Genomic DNA, 27,769 nt, shown 5'->3' on the forward strand with positions numbered 1-27,769 from the left:
GTTTGCTGTTTGCCACCCTCTCTTTTGAAGGAGTGTACCGCTCGCGTAAGCCCCCACATCTTGAAATGCCACAAGCTGCACAAGGCTTGTGTGATTTGGGAGGCATAAATGGCCTAGCTGGCACGCAGGCTGGGGACAAGGTAAAAGAGAAAGCTGCACCACTACCAGAGGCAGCAAATGGAAATGACGTGGTTGGGGCCTGAGGTTGGGATGGAACAACCAGCAGGATGGGAGCATTTGCAGTGCTTTGTGATGCTGTGGGACTCACTTTTGGCATAACCTTCCTACATGTTGCAGTAGGCTCAGTCAATTCCAATCTCCTCTTTTCTGCCCATCTCTTGTCAGTTAGTTGAAGGATGACAGGATATTGCACCTCTAGTCTGTTAGGCGCAGGACGGGAGTCTGGAAGATGTGGAGTGGCAGACAGTGGCTCTGCTGAGAGGACTCTTTGGCGCCAGGTGACTTGTGGTACCATGGTTGCCCTGTAGTTTGCCTTCTTGTCCTCACATGTAAGAAATGGAGAAATGGATTTAGAGTCGATGTTCGGTAGTGGGATGCGTAGCGCTGACAGGACAGGGTCGTCCCGTATGCGGTCCACTATACGTTTGTACTGAGCTCTAACTACAAGGTTTATTTTGGTTGCACTGTGTTTCTGGCTTGCTGGTGGTTTGTTTTTCAGCATTTTTATGAGCAAGTACAGAAGGCGTGAGTCTTCTGTAATCTGGGTTGCTTGAGCATGGGTCAACCTGGCAAATTGAGTTTTTTGTGCTGCAGTGTTTTCTGCCTTTGCCGGTCCAAGGCACCTGCCAAACAGAGTGCAGCCCCTTTTGGACTCATACTGGCCGTGGAGTTGAACAGCAGCGGTCTTTATCCTCTGGCGAATGTCAGCTGGGATGATGTGGCGATCGCTGTCATCAACTAACAGCAAAAGGGCCGTTGCTAAGCTTTCAACCTCCTCGAATCCAGGAGGGTGAAGCTTACTGAAACCCATCAGAACATCCTGCTGCGCTGGACTCACTTCCTCCATGACCCGCTCGTCTGAATTCATCTTAGAGTGTTCGGGATGGAGGGAGTCAATGGCGTCCTCACTGGCGTCGACCTCAAGGCTGATACCATCATCACAGCCTTCAACATCTTCAGGGTCCAAAGATCCATCTGGTTCTTTTTCTTTCTCCTCTTCACAAGATTGCTCCTTCTCACCTGCAAGATGAAAAAAAGGTTATTTAATGGAAAGATTTATTCAAATAAACCTCCTCTCACCGATCATCGCTACTATCTGGTCTTTAATGTGTGTATATGTTCTTAAATTAGTCTGATTTTGGACTGTTTTATCGCCAATTTATTTTTAGGTTAACTGCTAATTTTACTGAATGAATTGTTTAATATATTTATTTATATGTAAATACGCAATACACTAAGAACGTTGTATATTGAAAAAAACACTGCAATGAATATACAACGGCATGTCATTGACTTGTCAATAAAGATAGCTCAGTGGAATAGTCAGTGGTACGTACATCTAGAGGTCCTCGGTTTGAGCCTAGCCTTATATGTTTATTTTTTACGTATATTTTTTTCTTCATGTGATATGTATTTTGCTGTGGTAAGCACTTCTCACAAAAAATTTCACATGTTGTGTTGTTTTATATGTTTTTTTTATCACCATTAACAACATTGTTCTGTTTTACGTTTTTTCATCATCATTTCCACATTTAAGTGTTACAAGGAGCTTTGTTGAAACACATGTCGATAAACATCCAGTCCGCCACCAGATGCCGCTGTTCTGTGTGGATTCGATGCCCAGAATGGGTGGTTCATTTTTCCGGCACAATTACATGAACCCCAATGAGGCTTCATGGGGCTTCTATTCCCATCCCTAGAAAAAGGTAAGTTCATGTAGATGACGTGTTTACGGGTCCGTTCGTGGGTGTGTGTGCGCACGTGTGTTTACGTGTGTGTACGCCTGCAGCGGCAGCTGATGGTTCTAAACAGGCATGTTTTCCAACTCTTTAGCTTCTGCTGTTCATGGAGTCGTGTCCCTCTGTTCTTGGAAAGGAGAAACGTGCAGAGAACTTTTCCCATTTCCACTCCCTCCTTTCAGCTGCTGCCCACTGTTCCCCTCTGAATCAGGAGGGAGGAGCTCTCCTCTGTTCTGCCCACCCCCATCTAGAAAGACATCAGCACCACCTGAACATTCCAAAGCTCTTTTCCAACCCATTTCTACCGAGAAGGAACCAAACACATGAAGATTAGAACAGCTGGAACAGGATGAGGGGGAAGGCTAAAGATTCAAGTCTGTGTGTGAGTCAAAGATAGAATGAAGACAGACATCAATAGAAAACACAGAGTTGATTCAAAAGAGCATTTATTAGATCCAAACAGGCTGCAGGAATTTTACAGACAGCTTTCAGTTTGAAGCCTTTTGAAACTAAGATGCAGTTCTGCAAATAGCCAGCAGGTGTCTCCCTTCTCCCTCCTGCTTCAATGCAGTTGGTGTTGTTGCAGCAGCTGCATCAAAGTGATTCTCTGCATCCAGAGGCTGTCATTCCTCACTAAGATCCACTCTGTTCATTCATGTCCTCTGGAGAAAACAGGCTTTATGCTTAGAAAGTTTCTACTAGTTTCACACATTCTAGAAAATGAGGAGATTCAACTGGATTTAGATGAAACTTCTTTAAAACTGCAGCTAAAAATGCTGTCAGCATGAAAAAGAACAAAGTTTTACCCACAAAACACCAAAGAAAAAGGAAGTTCAATCAGAAAACTGTGGAAAACATCAATCAGACCAAAACTTTGAGTCTTTCAAACTGCATGAGTCAATATTTGATCATCAACAGAACAGAGATGATAGAAAAATGATTCAACTGACAGAGCTTCTGCTGCTCTGATTGGCTGACTGTTGTCCTGAAGCCTGTCATCATTCTCCTCAGAGCTTCACTGAGAAGCTGCAGCTTCACAGGAAACTCTGCATCTTTGCTTTCAGACTAACTTTAGGACCAAACATCTGGAAGCACTTGGACTGACTCCAACCCTCTACTGACCTCAGAGTCTGCAGTTTGGAGTTTGGACTCTCCACCAGATCCTGGAGCTGCTGAACTTTGGAAGAATCAAGGAAGTCGTACTGAAACTTCAGTTCGGTCAGGTAGGATGGGTTGGAGATCAGACAATCAACGATGCTCTTTGACAAAATGCATCTCAACCTGAATCCAGAACAAAGAGTTGAGTTTAGAGACAAAGTTCATGTTTTTCATCCTTCACTTCTTCTAAAGAGTTCAGAGCTGAAGAAGATCCGAAAGTTTGAAAAAAAGACCAAAGATGTGAAGCAACAGCAGCAGATCAGAAGAGTCCAGCAGAAGCAGAGAAGAAGAACATTCAGGAACATTCAGGACAACATGCAGCTGCTTCAGCAAAGAAGTCCAGATGTGTGAAAGTCAAACATCAGCCTGTGGCTGCATCCAAACCAACTGATGTTTCTGCAGCAACAGCAGAAAAAGTCCACTTCCTCTTTCTGCTCAGCTCTTCTCCAAACAGCAATGAATCATGGGAGAATTTCAGCAGCATGATGCTGGAAAGTCTTCCTCCCAGTTTTCAGGAGATGATCTTCCAGTCCTTCTCTGCTGCAGCCCTTCAAGCAGAGACTTTCAGCTCCAACAGATCAAAGCAGAGAGAAGAAGGAAGTGATGAGGAAGAGTCAGCAGCAAATGTTGGACATTGATCCCTGATCCATGACTTCAGCTCTGAATGAAGAGTCAGAAGCTGCTGGGAGCTTTGATGGATGATGTGATGATGTTTGTGGATGAAAAGGTGAGGATGTTTGTGGAGGATGTGTCTGTCAGAGCAGCATCCAGCTGCAGCATGACTCTGTCACTGTCTGCTCACAAACATCAGCCGCTGGACTCTCAGCTGCATCTGCTGAAACACAGCAGCAGGACTCAGAGTGCATGTGAGCGTGCACGGCTGCTTCTTCTGCACGCGCTTTAAAGGAGTCTGTTGGACCAAAGACACAAAGAAGAGCTGATGGCTGCAAGCAGAACTTTGTGGAGCACAAATGTCAGCAGACAGCTTTGGAACAAGCAGCTGCAGGAAGAAAAGAAGAAGTTCTTCTGCAGATCTTTGAAGAGAACAAGCAGCTGCAGGAAGATGCTGCTGCAGATGAGAATCTGGATATTTCTGCTCAATGTGGGTCAACACAACTTTATCATCATATTGATTTGAACACAACTGAAACATGGAGTCTGACCTCAGAGTCTGCAGTCTGCAGTCTGGACTCTCCAGAAAACCACCGAGAGGAAGAACTCCTGAATCCTGCAGGTTGTTGAAGGTCATGTCCAGTATTGTCAGAAAGGAATGGCTTTTCTCCAGAGCTGAGACCAGAACTTCACGGCTGATATCTGACAAACTGCAGAACCACAACCTGCAATCATACAGAAAAGTGTGTTCAGGAGCAGTGATGCAGCTGGAGGTCCAGGAACTTGGTCCATTCAGTCAGGTGGGACCCGCTTTGATGACAGACTGACAGATGACATTTTCACTGTTTGCTCATTTCTTTTGGATTTGGACCCAAAAACATGATCATGAATGAAAATGCAATAGATTAGAAATGACTTGAAATTAAGTTAAAACAGACGAGGAATTGAAATGTCATTGATCATCATGAAATGTTAACGACTAAATTTTTAAATTAAATAGATTTTAACCTTGATTTTACGCTTTGATTTAAAAAATGTCTGATTAAAATGTATTTTTCATCTTAAATCCTATATTGTAAAACACATTTTTAAATGATCACATTGCAGAAAAACAGCTGAAAAAGTTTTTCCTGACATCTCTAAACTGTAGAGGGGCCTTGAAAAGCATTAGGATCCACGCGGCCCAAAATGTCTGAATGTGGCCCTGAAGAGGAGCTGCTGATGGTTCTGCTGGTAGTCTAAAGGTTTTTGGCTGGTTCTGCTGGTAGTCCAAGGGTTTTAGTTGGTTCTGGTTCTGCTGTTAGTCTAAGGGTTTCAGCTGGTTTTGCTGGTAGTCTAAGGGTTTATGCTGGTTTTGGTTCTCATGACAATGGATTTTATAGTCTTTAGTGGCATCTAAGTAGCTTTTAACCCTTGTGCTATCCTAGGAACTTTAACATCATTTGTTGTTGTTAAAGAAGAGAAAATGTCAGCCTTAAAAGCTCAAACTTTAATGAAAAATGCATAGTTGCAGGACTTCTTACACATAAAAAATAAAACAAAGATTCTTTTTAATAATTTCTAAACATTTAGACATTTTAGACCTCTTTGACATGCAATTAAAATTATTTAGAAAAGCCCACCGATAAGTCAATAATAATAATATTAATAATTATAATAAGAATAGTAAATAAATAATAAGTCAATAATAATAATAAATATAACAACAAATAAATAATAAGTCAATATTAAATAATAACAAAGAAAGAAAAAATTGGTCAACAAAAAGTCCAAAAGTTAACAATAGATTTACAACAACCGAAAATCAGACAAAGAAAAACAATAGACTTCTATACCACTATTGATTCATTTGGTGATTAATTTGTGTAACACAGATGGTATGGTGTCGGCTTTCAAGTGAACAGTCTGTCTTCTTATCAAAATGTGTTTCCATAAAATGTTTTGAACATAGCCAGACTGTATTGCTAGTTGGTACCACAGTGATCCATCTGGTTTTGCTCTTTTGATAGCTAAGGCCCACTTTTTCCTTAAGTCTGAATCCATTGGAAACCTCCAAGAAAGGTTCTGTCACTGAGTCAGAAATGTATAAATCTAGATTACTTTAATAGCCTAGTCCTAGAATACTGTAGATAGGTTTAACAAAACAAAGTTTACATTTGACAGCACATTATCCGTACATCATGCAGCATGTTGATAATAGCTGTGCAGCATCATGCATTTCAACATGTGTACGATTAATGAAGCCCCTGCAGCATCAAGAGAAAAAAAATTATAGTACTTAACTGTCAAATGTTATGCCTTCCTCCTTCATGGAATCATTTTTCTGATTTGGGCAGTTGAAACACGCACAATGAACTGGCATTTTGCCAAAAAAATGTGTTCACATGTATGCACTGCAACAGTGACTTGACCTCACCAAGATGGCGGTGCTCTCCTCCCATGAGGAATCACGTGATGTCTCCTCTAGCGATATAACTCATTGGTTAGCCCTGCCTTCAGCCCCTAAGACTCATGGGAAGTGGGGAATCTTGGGTCTAAGACCAGGAGTGAGGGGGCTATGAGCAGAAAAGAGGTCCATACTGTTTGGCTATTTGTGGGTACGGTAAAGTAATTGGGCTTTAACACTGGTTGGGAGGGATATGGTCAGCTCTTCAACATTTGAATAAGCAGCTTAATAGATGACTTCATTTATACCATGAAGAACTAATGAAATAAATATTACTTAAATATTAACGATATAGTGATTGTTTCCCTGAAACAGTCATGAACAAGCTGAGTAATTGCTATATTTTCACATTTCATCAATAATGTCAACATGAACAGTGAAATATTCAGTTTTTATCATCGTAAATCTGACTTCAGAGGAGTCAGTGCCTCACCAGCCATCAAGCTCCCTGCACGTCACTGAGTAGTTAGTTGTGTGTGTCAAAGAGAGGCAGAAAAAAGAGAGAGATTGTGTGCGTGTTTATGAGATGAGAGAGAGGTGCCTGTGTCTGTGGAGGGGGTATCTGACATCCAGGGTAGTTGCTGTGTTAACTCTGGCTAAGCTGCTTTTGTTGTGTGTATTGAGGATGGACACTTTCCTTGAAAAAAAGCACAAGTACAATACTTGCAGCTGTATTGTAGGGAGAGGGGTGTTTTATAGAAAATAATACGGCTTTAATTGTGTGTTTGTGTGTGTACGTCTTGGCAGGTCCGTATGTGGTCTGGCTCTTTGACTCTCATAGTGAAAAAATTCGGCTCTTGGTGTCAAACTTGTTCACCACCCCTTTTCTAAGGGTTTTTGCTGGTTCTGCTGCTCCCAAAGTTCCTTCTTCTCATCATAGAAATTTTGGACGTGCCCAGCGTAATGACGTCATCTGCATCTCTGCTTTACGACTAGCCCTCCTTAGTGGTGATAACCAAAACCACATGTCTCTATGTCAGATCACATCAACTGGAGACCATTTGACACAGTAATCCAACATGAACTCTTACTGCATCAATCCAAACTAGCTGATGATGCTGCAAGGTATTGTGAAGCTAGCCCTCACCATGCTGAAGACAACAGTGGATGACATGGCTGCTAAACCAATGGCTCTGATTGGTGGAGCTAATGTGGCTTTAATGAAAGAACCTGATCAAAGACCACACTGTGAGACTAAACATCCTGATAACCTGAAAGACCTGAATGCAGAGCAGATGATCCAGAAAGCAGAAGAGTCAGAGAAGAATGGGACACTTCAGCAGACACTTCGCAGCCATGCAGAATCCCAAAGTCAAGCTGCTGTGAAAGCAAGTTTGATGGTGGCAGAGGAGATGGCCACTTCAGCCAGACCATTGACCCAGGGAGAAGTTGTGAAGAGCTGCAGTATCATTCTTACAGCTGGTTCCATTTGGGGTCTGATTTCTATCTAGATAGAACTATTTCCTTTTTACTTCAATATTTTTCTCAGCAAAGAGACCCAGAAGTAATTGTTCCTGCAGTTCAGCAGAAAAGCAGAAAGCTAGTGCAGAACATGAAAGTCTTCCTTCACTTCCATTCTTGATGCTCTACACAGACAATTGTTCTTTCGTGTGGATTTGGACTTCATCTTTGGAGAATCCTGAAAACACTTCTTGAGATCACCTTGGATTTGATCCACTGGTGGTTTCAACACAGTTGTGTCTTCATTTGAATGGAAATGTCTAATATTCAGTCAGTGAACTTTCAATGACACTTCTTTTTGGTCCATGTCCATCAGTTGTTTGCAGCTTTTCATTGTGTTCATGAAGTGTTAAACTCTATTCTAAATGTCCTTTTATTGTCTTTGGGACTGAGTTGAACTTTTAAGGTTTCAGCATTTTTAGTATTCTGAAAACTCTTCTGAATACAAAGTTACAAAAATAAAGTGTCATTTTTTAAGTGACAGTTTTTTATTTCCAGTTGTAAATGAATCTGCAGTCATTTCTGGTTTTCAGTGACTGAATGATGCACTGACCAACGAACACTTTGTGTGTTTTTGTTGTTCTAGTGACATTCAAAGGAAATGTCTGTTCAAGATTCAATATTTAAATAATATAATAATAATAAAATAATAATATTTAATAGTTCTTTTCAAACTATCTTCTTCAAATAAATTTCATGTAGAATCCTTTGAATGGTTTTCTGAAAACTGGAAGCTGAAAACTAATTTGGACGCCAACATAAACTTTCTCTACAAGCCAATTTGTGAACATTTTTCTGACATGAAATGGATCCGTGTTCAAAAATAGTTTGGAGATCCTGATTTACAAGATCCTGACTGAAACAGATCAGTTTCTATCAATCATCAGAACATTAAATTCAATTGATGAAGAAAATGTGAACCAATCATCACTTTGTTTTAAACACGGCTGTAGACAGAAAATCTTCCAGTGAAATATCAGAAAGTTCTTCACCTGATCCGTGCTTCTCATCCTTCAGGGAGTACAACTTCCTTACTGACCTCAGAGTCTGCAGTCTGCAGTCTGGACTCTCCAGAAAACCACACAGATGAAGAACTCCTGAATCCTGCAGGTTGTTACCGCTCAGGTCCAGTTCTGTCAGGTTGGACGGGTTTTTCTTCAGAGCTGAGCCCAGAGCTTCACAGCTGATCTCTGACAAACTGCATCTTTTCAACCTGAAATCAGACAGAAAAGTGTGTTAAGGAGCAGTGATGCAGCTGGAGGTCCAGGAACTTGGTCCATTCAGTCAGGTGGGACTCGCCTAGATGACAGACTGACAGATGACATTTTACCTTATTGCTCATTCCTTTTGTATTTGGACCCAAAAACATGATCATGAATGAAAATACAATAGATTAGAAATGACTTGAAATGAAGTTAAAACAGATGAAAAAATTGAAATGTCATTAATCATCATGATTTATTCAGGACTACATATTTAAAGCTTCCATTTCAAAAGTGAGTGACCTTGGGAGCATTTAGGGCAGTCAACTCAGGCAGGCGGTATTTAGGTCACGCCCCTGGGGCGGATCAGTTGATCAACTCACTTGTGCAGTGTCCTATTTAAGTCCATGAAATAAATTTACAAGGAATGTTAAATACAATGAATGACTGGTGTAACAAATGGAAATTCACCATCAATGGTGATAAAACATAAATATTTTCCCTGTGGGGCGTCTGGGTGTGGGATGGGGGGCAGGGGTTGGGCAGTGCAAAAGTCTGCTCAGGCAGGGTGCCGTCTCGTCCCCCGAGAATGTCTGGAGTCAGCCTGTGCCCCGGCTGCTCGGGGCTGTGTCTGGTCTGGGCGTGGGGCTTGCCTGCATCAGGGGCTGGGCCCCTGTCGCCTATGGTCCCGGGGCAGAGTTGGTGCCTGCCTGGTTGGCCTCCCTGCTCGTTGGGCACCTCACGTTGGCTTGGCCGGGGCTGATGGGGGGTGGACAGTCAGCTGGCTGAAGGGGGTGGGGGAACTTGTGGTCGATGGGGGTCGTCTGAGGGGTCCAGAGCTCAGGCACCTGGGGACAGAGCTCCCGTTGGGGACCTGGTTGCCTGGACCTGGGGCTCTGATCTGCAACTTGGGGATGGTGTCTAGCCTTTCCCCTCCCTGGCTGTGTGGTCTTGGGGGTCTAGTGATGGGGTCTGGTGCACTCTGCGGCACCTCTGCCACACTGTGCAGCTTAACCTGGTGTACCGTGTCTGGGTGGGGGTGGGGAGACGGGGTTCCAGCTGCACCAATCTATCTTGGAGCATGACCAGTCTCCTTGTTTATACCTCACCAAGAAGCCTGGGAGTTGGTAGCATGGCGGGGGGGCACTAAACTAGCTAGCCAATAAATAAATATATAAAGACTTTTAATCAGTGGGGGGGGGGGATAATTAAGGAAATAAATAAGGTTTAATAGATCCCCCAATCAGGCTTTGGTAGCTTTAGACACGGGGCAACCACCAATTTTAATTGCAGCCCTTCTTGGTACACACACTACACACTTAACACCAACATACACAAATAGACTCACGCAGGCCCCTGTGGTGGACACGTTGGGTGATCAGATTCTGCTGTTAAAGAGTGGAAGGGTCTGAATCGCCCGGTCCACTCATTTTAATTGCACCTCCTTAGATACACATACGCACACAGCGAGAGGGAGATGGTCACATTGTTCCCTGTCTCCTGCACCCCAGGCTGGGTGGGATTTGCCAGCGTCTGCTGCTGGGGTGTTGGTGGGGTAGTGGGGGTTCCTGTGTCCCTGCCCTCGCGGCTCTTTTCCACACAGAGAAGTAGTCTACAAAATCTGAGCAGGGTGGACCGGATCCCCCTGGAAGTGGGTGGGGCCCCTTTTTTGGGGATACCGCGGAACCCCAATTTTCCCATTGTTGCTCGCAGCAACTAGAGCCTGTTCCTCAGGCTCACCGTCCCCTGGCTCTGTCTAGGGCCTCTGCTGGTCGCCTGTATCCGCCTGCCAGTCGGGCGGTCGGTTTCTACCGCTTCCCCCATTTTGTCCTCAGTAGGCCATCCCGGCGTGCCTCTGGGGTTAGGGGTAGGTGGGGGCTCAGGACTCTAGGGCGGTGGCGTGCCTCTCATTTAGGTGCCAGTGTAGGTCTCGAGTGGTCGGGGCATTGGGTATAGGTCCGGAGCGCCTTGGGTGGGGCGGGACCCTGCCCAGGCGGGGGCTCCGGCTCTGTTCGCTCTCTCTGTTCCTCCTACTCCTCGGCCAGGGGGCTGCTGGGTCTTGGCCTCTGTTTCCTTCTCTGTGGTGGGGGTCCGGAGCGCGGGAGGGTGGTTGCTCCCCACTCCTTGTCTAATGGTGGGGCTCTTGGATGCCTGGATAGGTCGGGTTGCTGCGCCGTCTGCCCCTAGCTCTGGGGTGTGGGGTTTCGGGCCTCCTGCCTTTGCTGAAGCATTCAGTGTGATCAAGATACACTCTAAGAAGCACACATTAATTCAACCCAGCTGCTTATTCCCTTTAGCACAAATATGGGCATTGGTATTGTTTTTACACCTCTCTTGATGAAGAAAATCTGAACCAATCACCAGTTTTTTTGACACACGACTGTAGACAGAAAATCTTTAGGTGAAACATCAGAATGTTCATCACCTGATCCGTTCTTCTCATCCTTCAGGTAGTTCTGCTTCTTTACTGACCTCAGAGTCTGCAGTTTGCAGTCTGGACTCTCCAGAAAACCACACAGATGAAGAACTCCTGAATCCTGCAGGTTCTGGTTCCCGCTCAGGTCCAGTTCTGTCAGATTGGACGGGTTTTTCTTCAGAGCTGAGACCAGAGCTTCACAGCTGATCTCTGACAAACTGCATTTCTCCAACCTGCAATCAGAGAGTAAAGTGTGTTCACGGGCAGTGATGCAGCTGGAGGTCCAGGAACTTGGTCCATTCAGTCAGGTGGGATTTAAAGCTTTGATTTCAAAAATGTCAGATTAAATTGTATTTCCTCATCTTGAATCCTAAATTGTAAAATGCATTTTAAAATGTTCACATTGCAGAAAAACAGCTGAAAAAGTATTTTGTGCTCCTCTGAAAGCATTTCCTGACATTTCAAAAATGTAGAGGGGCCTTGAAAAACATGAGGATCCACGGGGCCCAAAATTTCTGAATGTGGTCCTGAAGAGGAGCTGATGATGGTTCTGCTGGTAGTCTGAGGGTTTCAGCTGGTTCTGCTGGTAGTCTAAGGTTTCAGATGGTTCTGGTTCTGCTGTCAGTCTAAGGGTTTCAGCTGGTTCTGCTGCTCCCAAAGTTCCTTTTTTTAATCCCAGAATCCTGGACGTGCTCAGCGTGATGACCACATTAGCATCTCTGCTTTACGACTAGCGCCCCCTTAGTGGTGAAAATCCAAACCACATTTCTTTATGTCAGATCAAGTCAACTACAGAACATTTGACAGAATAACCAAACATGAACTCTTACCGCATCCATCCAAACTAGCTGATGATGCTGAAAGTTATTGTGAAGCTAGCCCTCACCATGCTGAAGACAACAGTGGATTCTGACACAGAGCCTTTAAAAACCCATTAAAATCCCATCTATTTTCTTCAAATAAATTTGATGTAGAATCCTAGCTTTCAGTTTTTCTGAAAACTGGAAGCTGAAAACTAAATTGGACGCCAACTTAAACTTTCTACAGGCCGATCTGTGATTTTTTCTGACATGAAATGGATCCGTGTTTAAACTAGGTTGGAGATCCTGATTTACAAGATCCTGGTTGAAACAGATCAATTTTCTATCAATCATCAAAACAATCAATTCAATTGATGAAGAAAATCTGAACCAATCAGTTTGTTTCAAACATGGCTGTAGACAGAAAATCTTCCAGTAAAACATCTGAAAGTTCTTCACCTGATCTATTCTTCTCATCCTTCAGGGAATTCAGCTTCTTTACTGACCTCAGAGTCTGCAGTCTGCAGTCTGGACTCTCCAGAAAACCACACAGATGAAGAACTCCTGAATCCTGCAGGTTCTTGTTCACGCCCAGGTCCAGTTCTGTCAGATTAGACGGGTTTTTCTTCAGAGCTGAGACCAGAACTTCACAGCTGATCTCTGACAAACTGCAGTCCTTCAACCTGCAATCAGACAGAAAAGTGTGTTTAGGAGCAGTGATGCAGCTGGAGGTCCAGGAACTTGGTCCATTCAGTCAGGTTGGACTCGCCCTGATGACAGACTGACGGATGACATTTTTATCGTTTGCTCCTTTCTTTTGGATTCTGACCCAAAAACATAATCATGAATGAAAATGCAATAGATTAGAAATGACTTGAAATGAAGTTAAAACAGACGAGGAATTAAATGTCATTTATCACCATAAATTATTAATGATTACATATTTCAAATAAAATAGATTTTGCTTTTATTTAAAGCTTCCATTTCAAAAATGTCATATTAAAAATAAATAAATAAAAGGACATAGGCTGTGTCCATATTCTAATCCTACTCCCTATGTCCTTGTTAGGGATGACTGTGAGGATGGAGGACTGTGTCACTGATTCAGGCTAGGAGTTTAACAGGAAAAAAAGATGGGATGGTCGGTCAGGACACAGGGAGGAGGAAAAAGAGATGTGACTCCACTTGGCAGATGTTCCAAAATTATTCTGTTGCTGATTAACATTCCAAGTCCGTCTGTAGACAGCAAAGGATCCCTCTCATCCGTACACAAAAGCACAAACTGACCTGCTGTAAATAAACATTTTTGGGCTTTATAATCCCTCTCGGGTTAATGCAGGACAGTAAACCATCAAACTAGGTCACAGAGACACAGAAACTGTGTGGAAGCAGCTGTCATACAGACACAGCTCTCTGAGCAGGAGGGAAGCTGCCGGTACTAGAATGAACCCAGACATGGAGACGTGATTACCCATGTTTTTGCAGAGCTCTTGCATTGTAAACAGCATAAACACAGACATCACTCCATGTACCGATCAGGATAAAAACATTAGCTGGAAGCTTCTCCCACGAGCGGCTGTGGCGTCAAGCTCAGGAACACTTTTGGACAGGCGGGAGACAGAGAATTTGATGCGTGAATCGTGTTTGGTGTGAACGCAGCATCACGGATATTTTACTAAATTAGCTTGTTCAATTGTGGAAATCAGTCGGCCAAACAAGTCCCTTGCCATCTCATCTAGGACTTTTTCACTGTATTTGGTTCCTCAGCACATCCATTCTGATCAAAGGGCACATTTCGGGAGCGTCTCCTGAAAAAATTGTTTGCAGATGGATTAAAGAACCTCCCACTACTCCATATCAGCCAATAGGGAATGGAGTTGTTTAGAGATACAATAGGGGTCTGGGAACATGAGAAGAACTCACCTTCTCAGAGTAAAGCAAGGTGGCTGCAAATTCTGCAGATGCTCAATTCCTGTTCTGATGCCCCTGAGCATAACACCACTGGATTTGCAGCATTTTTCCTTATGTTAGGAGGATTCCATGGTCGCCTGTTGACGTGGTTTTTCAGAAATAGACTGGTTGTTGATTATCATGAGTTTGTCACCCAAATGAAAAATGATCTTTGAAAAGCTGCAAAGATTGCTGAGCAGAACTCACTGAGATTGTTGTTCTGATGTGTTACTGTGAAACATGAAATGTCTTGCTATATTATTAAGTATTAAATGACACATCATTTTCCAGATATGTGCATGTTTGTGCAGAGGTCTGTCAGATAAATCTTCCATCATGAATGTATGACTATACTTCCAACCTGTAAAAAGTTGTGTACATGTGTAAACTAAGTCATGCAATCTACTTATGACACACTTACTTTGTATCATTATCTCCCCCATCTTTAACATCCCCCTCTATCTCTATTTATTTCTCTTCTTTTCTTCCGTCCAGTCCAACAAGGAATGCATACAAATATAATAATCATAAATAAAGCTTAGCCTTAAATACAAAAAGGGTTTATACAAATATAGTTTTTGTCTGAAAATCCATAAACCCTTATTGTAATAGTAACATCTGTCCAACACAAGTGGCCTTCAGCTCTGATCTGCTTAATATTTTGTCCTCCGTAAACTTAAAATCATTATTTTTTAATAGTTTATAATATTAAAATAGTTAATGTTAAAGAAACTTTAGTTGATATCTATGAAAAAGACTGGAAAGTGAAACTGCTTCAAAAACCAAATTTACAAACTTATTTGCAAATTAAGTATAATTTCTCTACTGAGCCATATGTTAGGTACAATTGAAGAAGAGGACAGAGATTCTCAACTTAGAGCAGGAGTGCTCCCCCTACAGGTGGAAGTAGGGCGCTTTAAAGGTACCTCGGAATCAGAATCAGAATCAGAATCAGAATCACTTTATTTGCCAAGTACAGCGCATGTACAGGGAATTTGACTTCGGTTACTTGTGCTCTCGTGCAAACTAGCAAGGAGAAGGATAGTAGAAGGATAAATAATATAAAAGAAGGTAAGTGTAAGGTAGCTGTATGAATAAATAAACATAACTGAATAAGGAAATAGATTGAAATAACAAGACAAAAAGATAAAAAATGAAAAATGCAGCAGCAGTAATTCCAGTTGGACAGTTTATATGATTGTACAGTGTCCTTGAGTAGTCTGGAGTCAGGTGTTCATAAGAGTGACAGCTTGGGGGAAGAAGCTGTCTTTGTGGCGAGTGGTTTTGGTTCGCAGTGTCCTAAAGCGTCGCCCTGACGGGAGGAGGCTAAAAAGGCAGTGTCCAGGATGAGAGGGGTCTTTTACGATCCTGCCAGCCCGCTTCCTGGCACGGGATCGGTACAGGTCCTGAATGGGGAGAAGGCTGGAACCAATAATCCTCTCAGCAGATCTGATGATTCTCTGAAGTCTGTTTCTGTCGTGTCTGGTAGCTGAACCAAACCAGACCGTGATGGATGTGGTCAGGACAGACTGGATTATTGCAGTGTAGAAAATGGTCAGCAGCTCCTGAGGCAGGTTGAACTTCTTGAGTTGTCGCAGGAAGTACAACCTCTGCTGAGCCTTTTTCCGGAGTGAGTCAATGTGAGCGGTCCAATTAAGGTCCCGTGAGATGGTGGACCCCAGGAACCTGTGTGAGTCTGTTGAGGGGACAGTGCTGTTGAGAATTGTGAGTGGGGGGGGAGTGGAGGGGTTCCTCCTGAAGTCCACTGTCATCTCCACTGTTTTGAGTGGGTTCAGCTCCAAGTGGTTCTGGCTGCTCCAGAGGACTAGCCGCTCCACTTCTCCTCTATATGCAGTCTCATCACCGTCCCGGATGAGCCCAATGACTGTGGTGTCATCTGCAAACTTCAAGAGTTTCACAGAGGGGGCTCCTGATCTGCAGTCATTGGTGTAGAGGGAGAAGAGCAGAGGGGAGAGAACACACCCCTGGGGGGCGCCAGTGTTCAGGATCCGGGTGCTGGATGTGAAGCGACCCAGTTTTACCTGCTGCCTCCTGTCGGTGAGGAAACTGATGATCCACTGACAGGTGGGGAGAGGCACGGCGAGCTGGGACAACTTCTGGTGGAGGAGCTCTGGGACGATGGTATTAAATGCAGAGCTATAGTCCACGAATAGGACCCGTGCGTAGGTGTCTGCAGAGTCCAGGTGGTGCAGGATGTAGTGGAGAGCCATGTTGACTGCGTCGTCCCCTGACCTGTTTGCTCTGTAGGCAAACTGCAGGGGGTCGGTCAGGAGAAAAGACTGAGGTCTGTGAGCTGCAAGTGGTTATGGATGAATCTCATTTTCTGTTTTATTGTCCTTTGTATGACAAAAACAGACTTTGTTTGTATGAGGTGATAGAAAAGAAATGTCCTGATTTGTTTTGGTTATCTGAAGATAACATTTTACGTTGGCTTTTTGAAAATGAAAGTTTCTTTTTGGCAACTTTTAATACAAAGGCATGGACAATAAGAATGGACACTTTGTATTCTTTTAGACTCTGATTGCCATGCAGGCTGGACACATGAGTGCATGACACTTCAATCAAATCAAACTTAAATTTAACAGAAATTGAAGGGGGGGGTGAATGTAACAGGTGTAAAGATTTTTGTTCGATTCAGTAAAATGGAAAATTAAAGCCACCTCTTGGCGGAATACTGTACCTGCACTGCAGTATAAAAGCAAAGGATTATGAGGAGCCCTCAGATGTTAGAGGGGTTCCCAGCATGACATCAGAACTATGTCATGAGTGAAAATGACCATAAATGGTTCAATAATTATTCCTAATTGTAATCTTGGCTTGGCTGCTGGAGAAACTTGTCAAATCTTTCATCTACCATTTTTGTCTCTTTAGTAGCATTTAACTGGCTACTAACAGGTTATTGGATTGGTCGTTGGAGCTGTTTAACGTCTCACTTCTTTCTCCAGTCAGAGCCTCTGTGCTCACAGATGATCAGCTGGTGTCCTTTGTATTTCTATCTGGAATTGCTGGTCTGTTTCCATATGTATTCATTTGTTTTTTGAAGGCTGTAACTTTTGTCGTGTTAAAAACTCAAAATACATTTAAAGCCGTTCCATTTATATGACGGAGTTTATCACAGATTTTGACTTTCAACAACAAGCTAGCTTTCAGCAGCTGTAGCTAAATGGATAGAACAGCTAGCAGACCAATCAATGTGGTTGACCATGAGGGCCTGTGTGAAATGATACACATAACAAGCAACAACCCTGCCTAGCAACTTCCCTCTAGAGCTACTGCTGTGAAAAAACATCAGCAACCTATAGGAAGATGAAAAAGATAAAGGAGGCGTTGGAAAAGACCCATGCAGCTCAATGGGGATCACTGGACTTATTTCTGGACTCACAATTACCTGGACGTTACAGGACAACCAACGTCTCCATGGCTACCCTTACTGAACTGGAAAAGCTGAAGAAGCTGGAGGAAGTGCTAGAGCATTGTAGCTAACTTAGTTATCTATCTGTGTTTCCCTTTTTTATTAAGATGAAATTCATGATATCTATTTTTATTAGAGGTCCATCAGGGAGCTCCTGGGAGGAGAGAAGTTTGTGTCCTGCTCCGTGATGCTGCCAGCATTGTGTCATCTGTCCCGACTGATGAAACCTGTGAGGATGACCCAGCAGACTTGGCTAAATTCAAAGATAACTTTACAACAGACATGGAAAGCCGTGAGGCTGAAATGAACATCACATGGCTGAGGATAGCAACTGCCCTTGATCCTCAAGTGTCCACCAGAGATCAGAGGTGTGGAGGTCAGTCAGTGCTTTTCTCAGGGAGGGCCATAGCAGGAGGCCTAGAAAGCAAGAACCATTGGAGGAGCCCCCACCACCTAAAAAAAGAGCTGCTCTTTTGCTGAATCAAAAATCTTCTGATGAAGACCAGGACTGCATTGAGAACTGTGTGGAGCGCTACAAAGCAGAGCCCACAATCAGCTTGGAGGACTGGCCCCTTCAGTGGTGGTCAAACATCAAGGGGCCGCCTTGCACACAAGTACATGGAGACAGCAGCACCATCAGTGCCTTGTGAGAGATGATTTTTCCTCTCTGGACATGTGGTTCAGAAAAAGAGAGCTTCTCTCTCCTCTGAACAGATCAGGAGGTTTTTTGTGTCTTTAGTTGAATGGAAACGTCTAATATTCAGTCAGTGAACTTTCAATGACACTTCTTTTTGGTTCATGTCCATCAGTTGTTTGCAGCTTTTCATTGCGTTCATGAAGTTTTAAACTCTATTCTAAATGTCCTTTTGTTGTCTTTGGGCCTGAGTTGAACTTTTAAGGTTTCAGCATTTTTCAGTATTCAGAAACTTTTCTGAATACAAAGTTCCAAAAATAAAGTGTCATTTTTGAAGTGACAGTTTTTCATTTCTAGTGGTAAATGAATCTGCAGTCATTTCTGGTTTTCAGTGACTGAATGATGCACTGACCAAAGAACACTTTGTGTGTATTTGTTGTACTAGTGACATTCAAAGGAAGTGTCTGTTCTAGATTCAATATTTAAAGATCTTTTCAAACTATTTTCTTCAAATAGATTTGATGTAGTATCCTTTGAATGGTTTTCTGAAAACTGTAAGCTGAAACTAATTTGGACGCCAACTTGAACTTTCTACAGGCCGATGTGTGAACATTTTTCTGACATGAAATGGATCCGTGTTCTAAAATAGGTTGGGGATCCTGATTTACAAGATCCTGATTGAAACAGATCAGTTTCTATCAATCATCAGAACAATCAATTCAATTGATGAAGAAAATCTGAACCAATCATCAGTTTGTTTCAAACACGGCTGGAGACAGAAAATCTTCCAGTAAAACATCAGAAAGTTCTTCACCTGATCTATTCTTCTCATCCTTCAGGGAGTTCAGCTTCTTTACTGACCTCAGAGTCTGCAGTCTGCAGTCTGGACTCTCCAGAAAACCACACAGACGAAGAACTCCTGAATCCTGCAGGTTCTGGTTCCAGCTCAGGTCCAGTTCTGTCAGATTAGATGGGTTTTTCTTCAGAGCTGAGACCAAAACTTCACAGCTGATCTCTGACAAACAGCAGTCCTTCAACCTGTAATCAGACAGAAAACTGTGTTTAGGAGCAGTGATGCAGCTGGAGAACCAGGAACTTGGTCCATTCAGTCAGGTGGGATTTAAAGCTTTGATTTAAAAACTATATATGTAAAAAAAACTATATATATATATATATTTCCTTGAAAATATTGTCTGACATTGCAGTTTTTCTCAGTCGCTTTAGTACAATTCTCAGATCAGAATTGAAGTTTGCAAATACGTGTGTGCATTTCTCAAAACAATTTGTACAAACAGCAAAACACTACGGATTTCTTGCAAAAGCCTGTAACTTGCTTAAAATCTTTAGTTCATCCCTCAAAATAAGTCTTTATGTCATTGAACATGTCAGTGCCATCAGAATGTCAAGTTCTTGTGTCATTGTCTACGAACAAGACAGTCAAATTACTTAGTCATGTTGTCAATATAACTGTGTACTTTAGAGGGAGGTTCTGATGTAAACTATAGCTAAAGTTTTGATGACAATTATTGTAAATTGTAAGTTACACCTTTTTTGTTTGATTGCAAGAGACTGGACAAGATTCACATTTACACTTTTATTGTTCATATTGTAATTTGTTGACAGACCATGTCATACCAACATAGAAAAAAACAACTGCAAACAGTAACACAAAGGGAAAAATAAGATAGGACAATCTCACAACCATTTTGCAGTTAATGACTTATACGATAAACTAATGACTAGGTGTTTTGAGGAGTAAGACTATTGCACAGTAAACTATATAATACATTTTGATCAACATGACATAAACAATTGATAATGTAGCAAAGAGCAGAGAATTGTACATAATCATTTGCATGGATGTACCAAAGCAATTGCAACTTGTTCAAAGAAGTGAGAAACTGCTTATATGATGTGCACGAGTGACATCATGATGTGAAGATTGAACAAATAGTTTTGGGAATTTCATTCTGATCTAAGAATTGTACTAAAGCGACTGAGAAAAACTGCAAACTGATATGCCTCTGCAGGTTTACTCAATTCTTTCATTTCTGCACCAAAACTCTAATTTCTCTGATTTTCCTCTCTAGTCTGCAGTCCCACTTGTATCTGTGTGTCTGTGTGGCATGCTCTGCTGTGTCTGATTTAAACTTGGACCTCGGTCAGCAAATCTGACAAATGTTTCAATAGCTAAACCTTGTGATTCCATGGAAACATCTTTGTTCTAAAGAAAATCTCAGCAGCTGTTTTCTTCCACTGCAGACTCAAAGATGGTCAATTTCTGGAAGATCCAGAAAATCGTTGAATCCAAACCTTTCAGCTTCAGTGAAAAACTACAAATGTAGAAATGAACCAACCAGCACCTTCAATGTTCTGACCTCAGAGTCTGCAGTCTGCAGTTTGGACTCTCCAGTCCAGAACACAGAAACTTCATGGATGAATCCTCCAGGCTGTTGCTGCTCAGGTCCAGTTCTGTCAGGTGGGATGGGTTGGACTTCAGAGCTGAGGTCACAATTTCACAGTGAGTCTCTGAGAGTCCACAATGTGGAATTCTGTGAAGAGAAAGACAGAAACAGGTGATCTTCTGATAAATTCAGGCTTTGATGAAGTTCCAGTTGGACATTTATCTCTTCATCAGAGCTTTATCCTCATCATGAAACAGTCCTCCTCATCAGTCTCTCCCAGATCTTCATCTTTCTTTCATCTGCAGCTGGAGGAGAAGGTGGAGCTCCATGGAGCTTCATGCTGCCCTCAGTCTGTCAGTGATCTGAGGTCTGAACCCCAAAGTTCACAGTAGAACATCTGGATCACAGAGACTGACAGCTGTCACTCTGACCATGATGAGGATGATGATGATGATGATTGTTGAATGTTTTAAAATGTTGGTTCTGATCCAGTTTTCTGAGAGTTTTCTGTTTCCATTTCCAAAATGATATTTTAATGTTTTCTGCTCTGAAGCTGTAAACAACAACAGTTCATCTTCCTGTTCTGTTGCAGAACTTTGAATCCAGTTTCCTCCTCAGGTCCACATCTCCTGTCATGAACAGAACCACAGCAGCACCAAGCTTCAAGCAGAACTTTCTATGGAGGAACAAGAACCTGTGTATGTCTACAAGTTAGCTGTGATGCTAAGCTTCATTGTGCAAACTCAGAGTCCTCCTCGACTATGACGAAGATGGAAGACATCCGTCGAAAACATGTCAGGTACCGTATTTTCACAACAATAAACCACACTTGAAAGTCTTAAATTTTCTCCTAACTGTAGGGGGCGCCCTATGAGGCGCTACACCTAATGTGTAGTTGAGGGACTTTGGCAGAGGAGTCGAAGAAGACGACATTAGAACCAACTCAGCTTTTCTCACCACTGTTTTTTTCCAGCAACGAGTGTCTATGTATGTGTGCTGAAATGTGTGTGCGCTTAGTTTCCGCATGCCGCGCTCCCCAGTTTGCAAAAAGAGGGGGTAGACACTCAGCCAAGTGAGTGTGAGCATTCAGTTTGTGTTACTTGAAACAGAGACTGGTTCTTTTATTAACCTGCTCTGGAGGCTCTGAGGGTCTAAACAGGCAATTAAACCTTGAAGGAAGATCCCCTGTCGGCCCTGGAGAGGATCTCTCCACGGTCAAAAACGTCATGGCAGGAAAAGTTCAACACTAGCATGCATGTTTAACTGGTATGTTGTGTTAACGCGCCCACGCCTTAACACCTGGTGCGTCTTTTGTATGTATCAAATACCAAAAATTACCCATAACTGAGACTGCACCCTATAACCCGGTGCACACTTGGGTCATGGAAATACGGTAAGTTAAAAAAAACACAACCGTGTCTGATCTAGAATAACCTAAGAAATCAAGTTTCTGCTTCAGTTTCTTCTTTTAGTCATCAACCTGTTTCATTCACAGATCAATGATTTATCTATAAAGAAGATGATGAACAGAAGAAAGAGCATTTTATAAATGTGATTCTAGAATGACTGACATGGTGGAAATGAACACATCCTTTCATTCTGGACCTTCTGCTTTGTCTTCAAACCTTTCAAAAGGTTCTGGATTCAAATTGCAGTTGGACAAATATGATCCTTCTTTGCTCTTTAAAAGATCATATGTGTGTTAAAACAAACTGATTTTCTTCTTTCATGTTTTTTTTTATTTCCAATCATTGTCAAACCTTTCATTCATTGTAAATCAATCTGAACACTGATCTGATTTATCATCACAATCACTTCTGGACTCACCTGAACTTTCTGCAGTTCCTCACAGCTGGGATCAGTCTCCGTTTACCCTCATCTGATGTCTTGTACTGGTCCAGGTCCAGTTCATACAGAACCTCCTCTGACATCTGCAGAGTGTAGGCCAGAGCTGAGCAGTGGAACTCTGAGAGTTTCTTCTCTGATTTGTTCTCTGACTTCAGGAACTCTTGGATCTCCTGATGAACTGAGAGGTCCTTCATCTCCATCAGACAGTGATAGATGTTGATGCTTCTGTCAGGAGAAACTCCTTCACTGTTGATCTTCAGGTTGTTGATGGCTCTCTGGATGGTTTCTGGATCCTTCTCTGTGTGACCCAGCAGGCATCCTAAGAGTCTCTGGATGGTTTCTGGAGTCTTCTTTCTCTGACCCAGCAGGCCTCCTAAGAGTTTCTGGTTGGACTCCACAGAGAGACCATGAAGGAAGCGAACCAGCAGGTCCAGGTGTCCAGTTTGACTCTGCAGGGATTTCTCCATGACTCTACTTAGAAACTCATCCAGGGATGTGTTCTCCATATTGTTCTTCAGAAAGTCCTCAATGACTTTTTCCTTCCCTTTGGAGTAACAGTGGAACATGTAGACTGCAGCCAGAAACTCCTGAACGCTCAGATGAACAAAGCTGTAGACCGCTTTCTGGAAGATCTCACACTCTCTTCTGAAGATCTCAGTACAAACTCCAGAGTACACTGAGGCCTCTGTGACATCCAAACCACACTGCTGCAGGTCTTCTTGGTAGAACATGATGTTTCCTTTCTCCAGATGTTCAAATGCCAGCCTCCCCAGCTTCAGAAGAACTTCCCTGTCAGTCTCTGTCAGCTCTTGTGGACTTGTCTGATGTTCCTGCTGGTACTTGTTCTTCTTCCTCTTTGTCTGGACCATCAGGAAGTGGGAGTACATGTCAGTCAGGGTGGTGGGCAGCTTTTTTCTCTTCTTTGTGGTCAGCAGGTTCTCCAGAACCACAGCAGTGATCCAGCAGAAGACTGGAACTTCACACATGATGTAGAGGGACATGGAGCCCTTGATGTGGGAGATGATTCTGCTGGACAGCTCTTCATCTGAGAACCTCCTCCTGAAGTACTCCTCCTTCTGAGCATCATTGAAGCCTCGTACTTCTGTCAGTCTGTCCACACATGAAGGAGGGATCTGATTGGCTGCTGCAGGTCTGGAAGTGATCCAGACCAGAGCTGAGGGCAGCAGACGTCCCTGGATGAGGTTAGTGAGCAGCACGTTGACTGAGGACTTGTGTGTGACATCAGACACCAGCGGACAGTTGTTGAAGTCCAGAGAAAGTCTGCTTTTATCCAGACCATCAAAGATGAACAGAAGTTTGCAGACAGACAGCTGTTCTGCTGGGATCTTCTGGAGTGTTGGATGGAACAGCTGGATCAGAGTGAGAAGACTGTGCTGCTCATCTCTGATCAAGTTCATCTCCCTGAAGGACAGAGGAACCACAGCACTGATGTCTTGGTTCTCCAAGCCCTCGGCCCAGTCCAGAGTGAACTTCTGCACTGAGAAGCTTTTTCCAGCTCCAGCAACTCCGCTGGTCAGAACCACTCTGATGGGTCTCTGTTGGTCAGGGAGGACTTTGAAGATGTCTGGGTTCTTGATTGCAGTGTCATGGAGCTGGTTGGTCTTGGTGGTTGTCTCCAGCTGCATCACCTCATGTTGGGTGTGACCCTCTGGTCTCAGTTCCTCTGTGATGTAGAGCTCAGTGTAGACCCTGTTGAGGAGCGTTTCTCTTCCTGCTTCTTCAGTTCCTTCAGCCACATGTTCACTTCTGCTCCTCAGACTGATCTGATGTTCTCCAAACATCTCCTGCAGACCAACATCTGCTGGAAGAGCAGAGAAGAAAGCTCCTTCATGAGTGTTCCACATGTTTCCAGAAGAATCCATCAGCAGATGATCAGGCTCTGGCTCACCAGCTCTGGGTCTTTCTGCAGACTGGGGTCCGCTCCTCTTCTTCTCTCTGTGGACACTAAGGAGAAACGTTAGTGAACAACAATCAAAGCAGTCAGTGGGAAGTTCTGATCATAGAGCAGATCTAGTCCATCTGAAGGTCTAAATGATGCGTTAGCTGTGTTTGGAGCTCATGTCTGGACTGAGCTCAGAGAAAAGTTCAGCTGTTTGCTTCATCCTCCAAGACTGAGCTTTGTGTCCTCAAGTGTTGTCCATTTCTTTTTTTTCCTCTCAGACCTAAAGCTCTCACAGTTGATGGTTGACCTTCCTGCAGTAGCGGTTTTAGGCACGGGCAATATGGGCAATGGCCCGGGGCTGAAAAATGAAAGGGGGCGGAGCCGCGGCTCAGCATTTGTCAAAAAATGTATGCACCACTATTGCTTTACTCATATCACATAGTTTGTAGCAGCCTGAAAACTGATGGCCCGCTCCGCAGCTGCTTTCCTGTCTTTGAGAAGAAGACGCAAATGTTTGTGAATAATGAGAAGGGAGGGGGCGTGGGGTGAGCGGGGTGAGTGGGGTGAGCGGGGTGAGCGATTACGCATGCGCAAAACCTGGCTTGATCATCTTCCACGGGGGTGACGGTCGCGGGCCATGGCTCAGTGCTTGATGAAAAATAAAAACTGCCACTGCCCTACCCGCCAATTTTAACTGCACCCCCCCCAGTGCACACACCCCTCCCCCCTCAAAATATACATTCCAACACACACACATGCACACACACACCATCACAAACACACATACATGCACACACATTTTGCAAGGAAGGTGGGACCTAGGACTATCTGTCCCCTACCCCTTCCCTGGTGGGGGGTACGGGGCCCTTGGCAACGGCAGCCGTGTCCCCTGGGTGCCGGTTTCCTGGGCGCGGCGGTGCTCTCTCCGTGCGGGGGGGGGGGGGGTGTTCACATTACACCTGAGCCGGGGGTGTCCGTGTCCCTGGGGGGTGGGTTCTGGTCCTTGCCCCTGGGTGCTTGGCCCTGCCAAATCTCCAACTGTGGCCGAGCCTGGTTGGGCCAAGTTTACAACACCCCTGGTGGGCCCCCTTTTTCCCCGGAGCACTCTTCTCCTGGGCGGGGGCGGTTGGCCCCTGCCTTGCTCCTCCCTGAACCAACCGTGGGCCGGTTGGGTGGCTGCCTGGAGTGCGGAGCGGGTCTCCCTTGGGGGGTCCTGGCTCGTACCTGGGGTTGGGGCGGGGGGATGCCCAGAACTCCTGGGTGGTGATGGGCTGCTCGTGTGGGGCTGTGGGCGCCCTTCTCGGGTGGGGCCCTGCGTTGGGCTCTCCCGGCGCGGCGGGGGGCTGCTCTCCATGTTGGGCTGGGGCGGCGCTCTCTTTCCCCCCGTGCCTCCCTGCTCTCTGGCTCTGGGGGCCTTGCGGCGGTCCTGCTGGCCCTGGCCTGGGTGGCGGGCTTGGTCGCCCGGGCGGCGGTTGTTCCCTGCCGGTTCCCGTGTGGCGTTGGGGGGATTCCGGCTGCCGCTGCTGCTGCGGTGGGGGTCTTGGGGTGGGGATGGCTGGGCACTCTCCCTCCTTCTTTTCACATTCCACCATCCATTTTAGAAGAACATAAACACTCACCTGAGCACTGGTGTTAGCTCACCTTTGCACTAATAGCTTGCATGACTGAATGACTGAAATATTTCACACTAGTTGGTTATCAGGCATAAGTATGCGTGTGAACACTATCTGTTTTGTGTACGTGTCGACAGGTGGACATTTTTGCAGCTAGCAGGTGTGTTTATAACATTTGAGTGTGTGTGTGGACGGGCCCCGCCCTTTTTGTACTGCATTTGAACCTTACCATAATGATTAACAACCAGTAAACTTGTTGCTTTATGCTGCTTCATGGTCTTATCCCCCTTCCCCTCCTATTATCACCCCCTACCCCCCCTCTCTCTAGCGTCCCTCTCTCTTCTTCCCCTCTTTCCTTTTCCGTCCGGTCCAACACCAAAGATTTTCAGACATGATTGAAATTAATAAAGTTTGGCCTCAATTACAAAAGGGGTTTATTCAGACATACCTTTGGTTTGTCAGAAGATTAATAACCCCTCTTGTTAAAGCAAAATATGTCCAACACAAGAGGCCCTCAGCTCTCGTCTGTCTGCCCAGCTGTTGGACAGGACAAGTTAAAAAAAAAAAAAAAAAAAAAATTAGGTTGAATAAATTTAACTCAATTACTTGTTACCAATTAAATTAATTCACTACTACAAGAAGAAACTCTTTCTTTTGCTATAATGCAGCCGTGTTACTTTTTCGATGGACGTATAATCTTCATACGCCGTCATTAAAATCTCAGACTCCGTCTCACCAAAGTATAGCGCTTTCTTTTTTTCTTCACGCGTTTCCATGGTGACTCCGGAAATCAGCGATCTATTGAGAAAAACTTTTTGTTCTTGCTGTGCACGTGCATTAACCCAGGGTTGCCAAGTCCATCGTAATTACGCCAACTCATATCTGGTATTTTGGATACGAAATACTCAGAGTGAGCAAGTTCAGGCGGATTTCAGCCAGAATTCAGGGTTAAAGTAAGGCTAGTTTAAACATGCTTCCTGGAATACCCCCCTGGTTCAAGAAGATACCTGACAGCAGCTGAGAGGAAGGGCGGAGCTTCAAGCTGATTGACAGATTATTGTTCTCAGCGACTGAGAGGTGAGGTCATGTGACCTTCTGCTTCCAGACGTGCATGACCTCCCCTCATCTGTCATCTACTGACACTGAAGCAGAAACTCTGATGGAGCTGAAGGGAGGGGCCTGACTATTTCCTGGAAACAGCTCCTTCTGATCATCAGTCAGACTCAGAGGAACAGAGAGTTTGTTCACATGCAGCTCAGGAAAATGGCTGACAGTGAAGCTGAGAAGTTTTTCTTTCCATGTCCCTCACAGAAACACAACAGCTTCATGATGAGAGCAGAAAACAACTTTTACACAAATACTCACCAAAGAAGAAGAAAACGGAGGAAACTCCAACGTCTGTGTCTGCTGGAGAAACTCTGCTGTCTGATTTTGAAAGCAGAACACCTCCCTCTGTGTGTGTGTGTGTGTGTGTGTGTGTGTGTGTGTGTGTGTGTGTGTGTGTGTGTGTGGGTGTGTGTGTGTGTCTGTTTCCTCTGCAGTTACAAGCAATCATGTGACCGCAGCTGCAGCAGTCTATAAGCTGCTGGGTCCTAAAGAGAACCTCATTGTATTTCAGCTTTGAATTTAAATCAAACAAAAATATTTGATTAAATCTTCCTTTCCTCCAGAGATTCTCCATGAAAGTAAACCCTGAAGGTTTCTGTGCAGACATGAACTCAGTCAGAGAGCGTCTGAATGTTGGAGGATCCAGAAGAAACCAGGAGCTCATGAAGGTGGTTCTGTTGGAGCAGAGAGCAGAACTCTGATCCCAGTTTCAGGAACAATGCAGGCTCATGTTCTGGACTGAAGAGTTCTCCTGAAATGTTCTGTTGAGACTTCTTCAGGATCACATCTGTGTGTGAATGTGGAGGTTTGTCTGAACCAAGCTGCAGCTCACTTTGAAGCTCCTTCAGGCTCACACAGCAAC

At 44.1% G+C, this 27,769-nt stretch overlaps 2 protein-coding genes across 2 annotated transcripts in view; one reads left to right on the forward strand and one right to left on the reverse strand.

Annotated features, from left to right (window-relative positions):
- Window positions 1-27,769, forward strand: part of LOC105355327 (NACHT, LRR and PYD domains-containing protein 12-like) — a 1,049,862-nt gene that overhangs the window by 167,347 nt on the left and 854,746 nt on the right. The gene's annotated exons all lie outside the window — the stretch shown is intronic.
- Window positions 18,393-27,275, reverse strand: LOC105355306 (protein NLRC3-like). Its single transcript, XM_023962271.1, has 5 exons — window positions 27,166-27,275; window positions 24,194-24,249; window positions 22,264-24,106; window positions 20,410-20,583; window positions 18,393-19,069 (listed from the first exon to the last, which is right to left on the reverse strand). The coding sequence occupies exons 3-5, from the start codon at window positions 24,084-24,086 to the stop codon at window positions 18,781-18,783; spliced, it is 2,286 nt and encodes a 761-aa protein (XP_023818039.1). The 5' UTR covers window positions 24,087-24,106; window positions 24,194-24,249; window positions 27,166-27,275; the 3' UTR covers window positions 18,393-18,780.

Source organism: Oryzias latipes, chromosome 2 (genome assembly GCF_002234675.1).
Source record: "Oryzias latipes chromosome 2, ASM223467v1".
NCBI classification, from domain to species: domain Eukaryota; kingdom Metazoa; phylum Chordata; class Actinopteri; order Beloniformes; family Adrianichthyidae; genus Oryzias; species Oryzias latipes.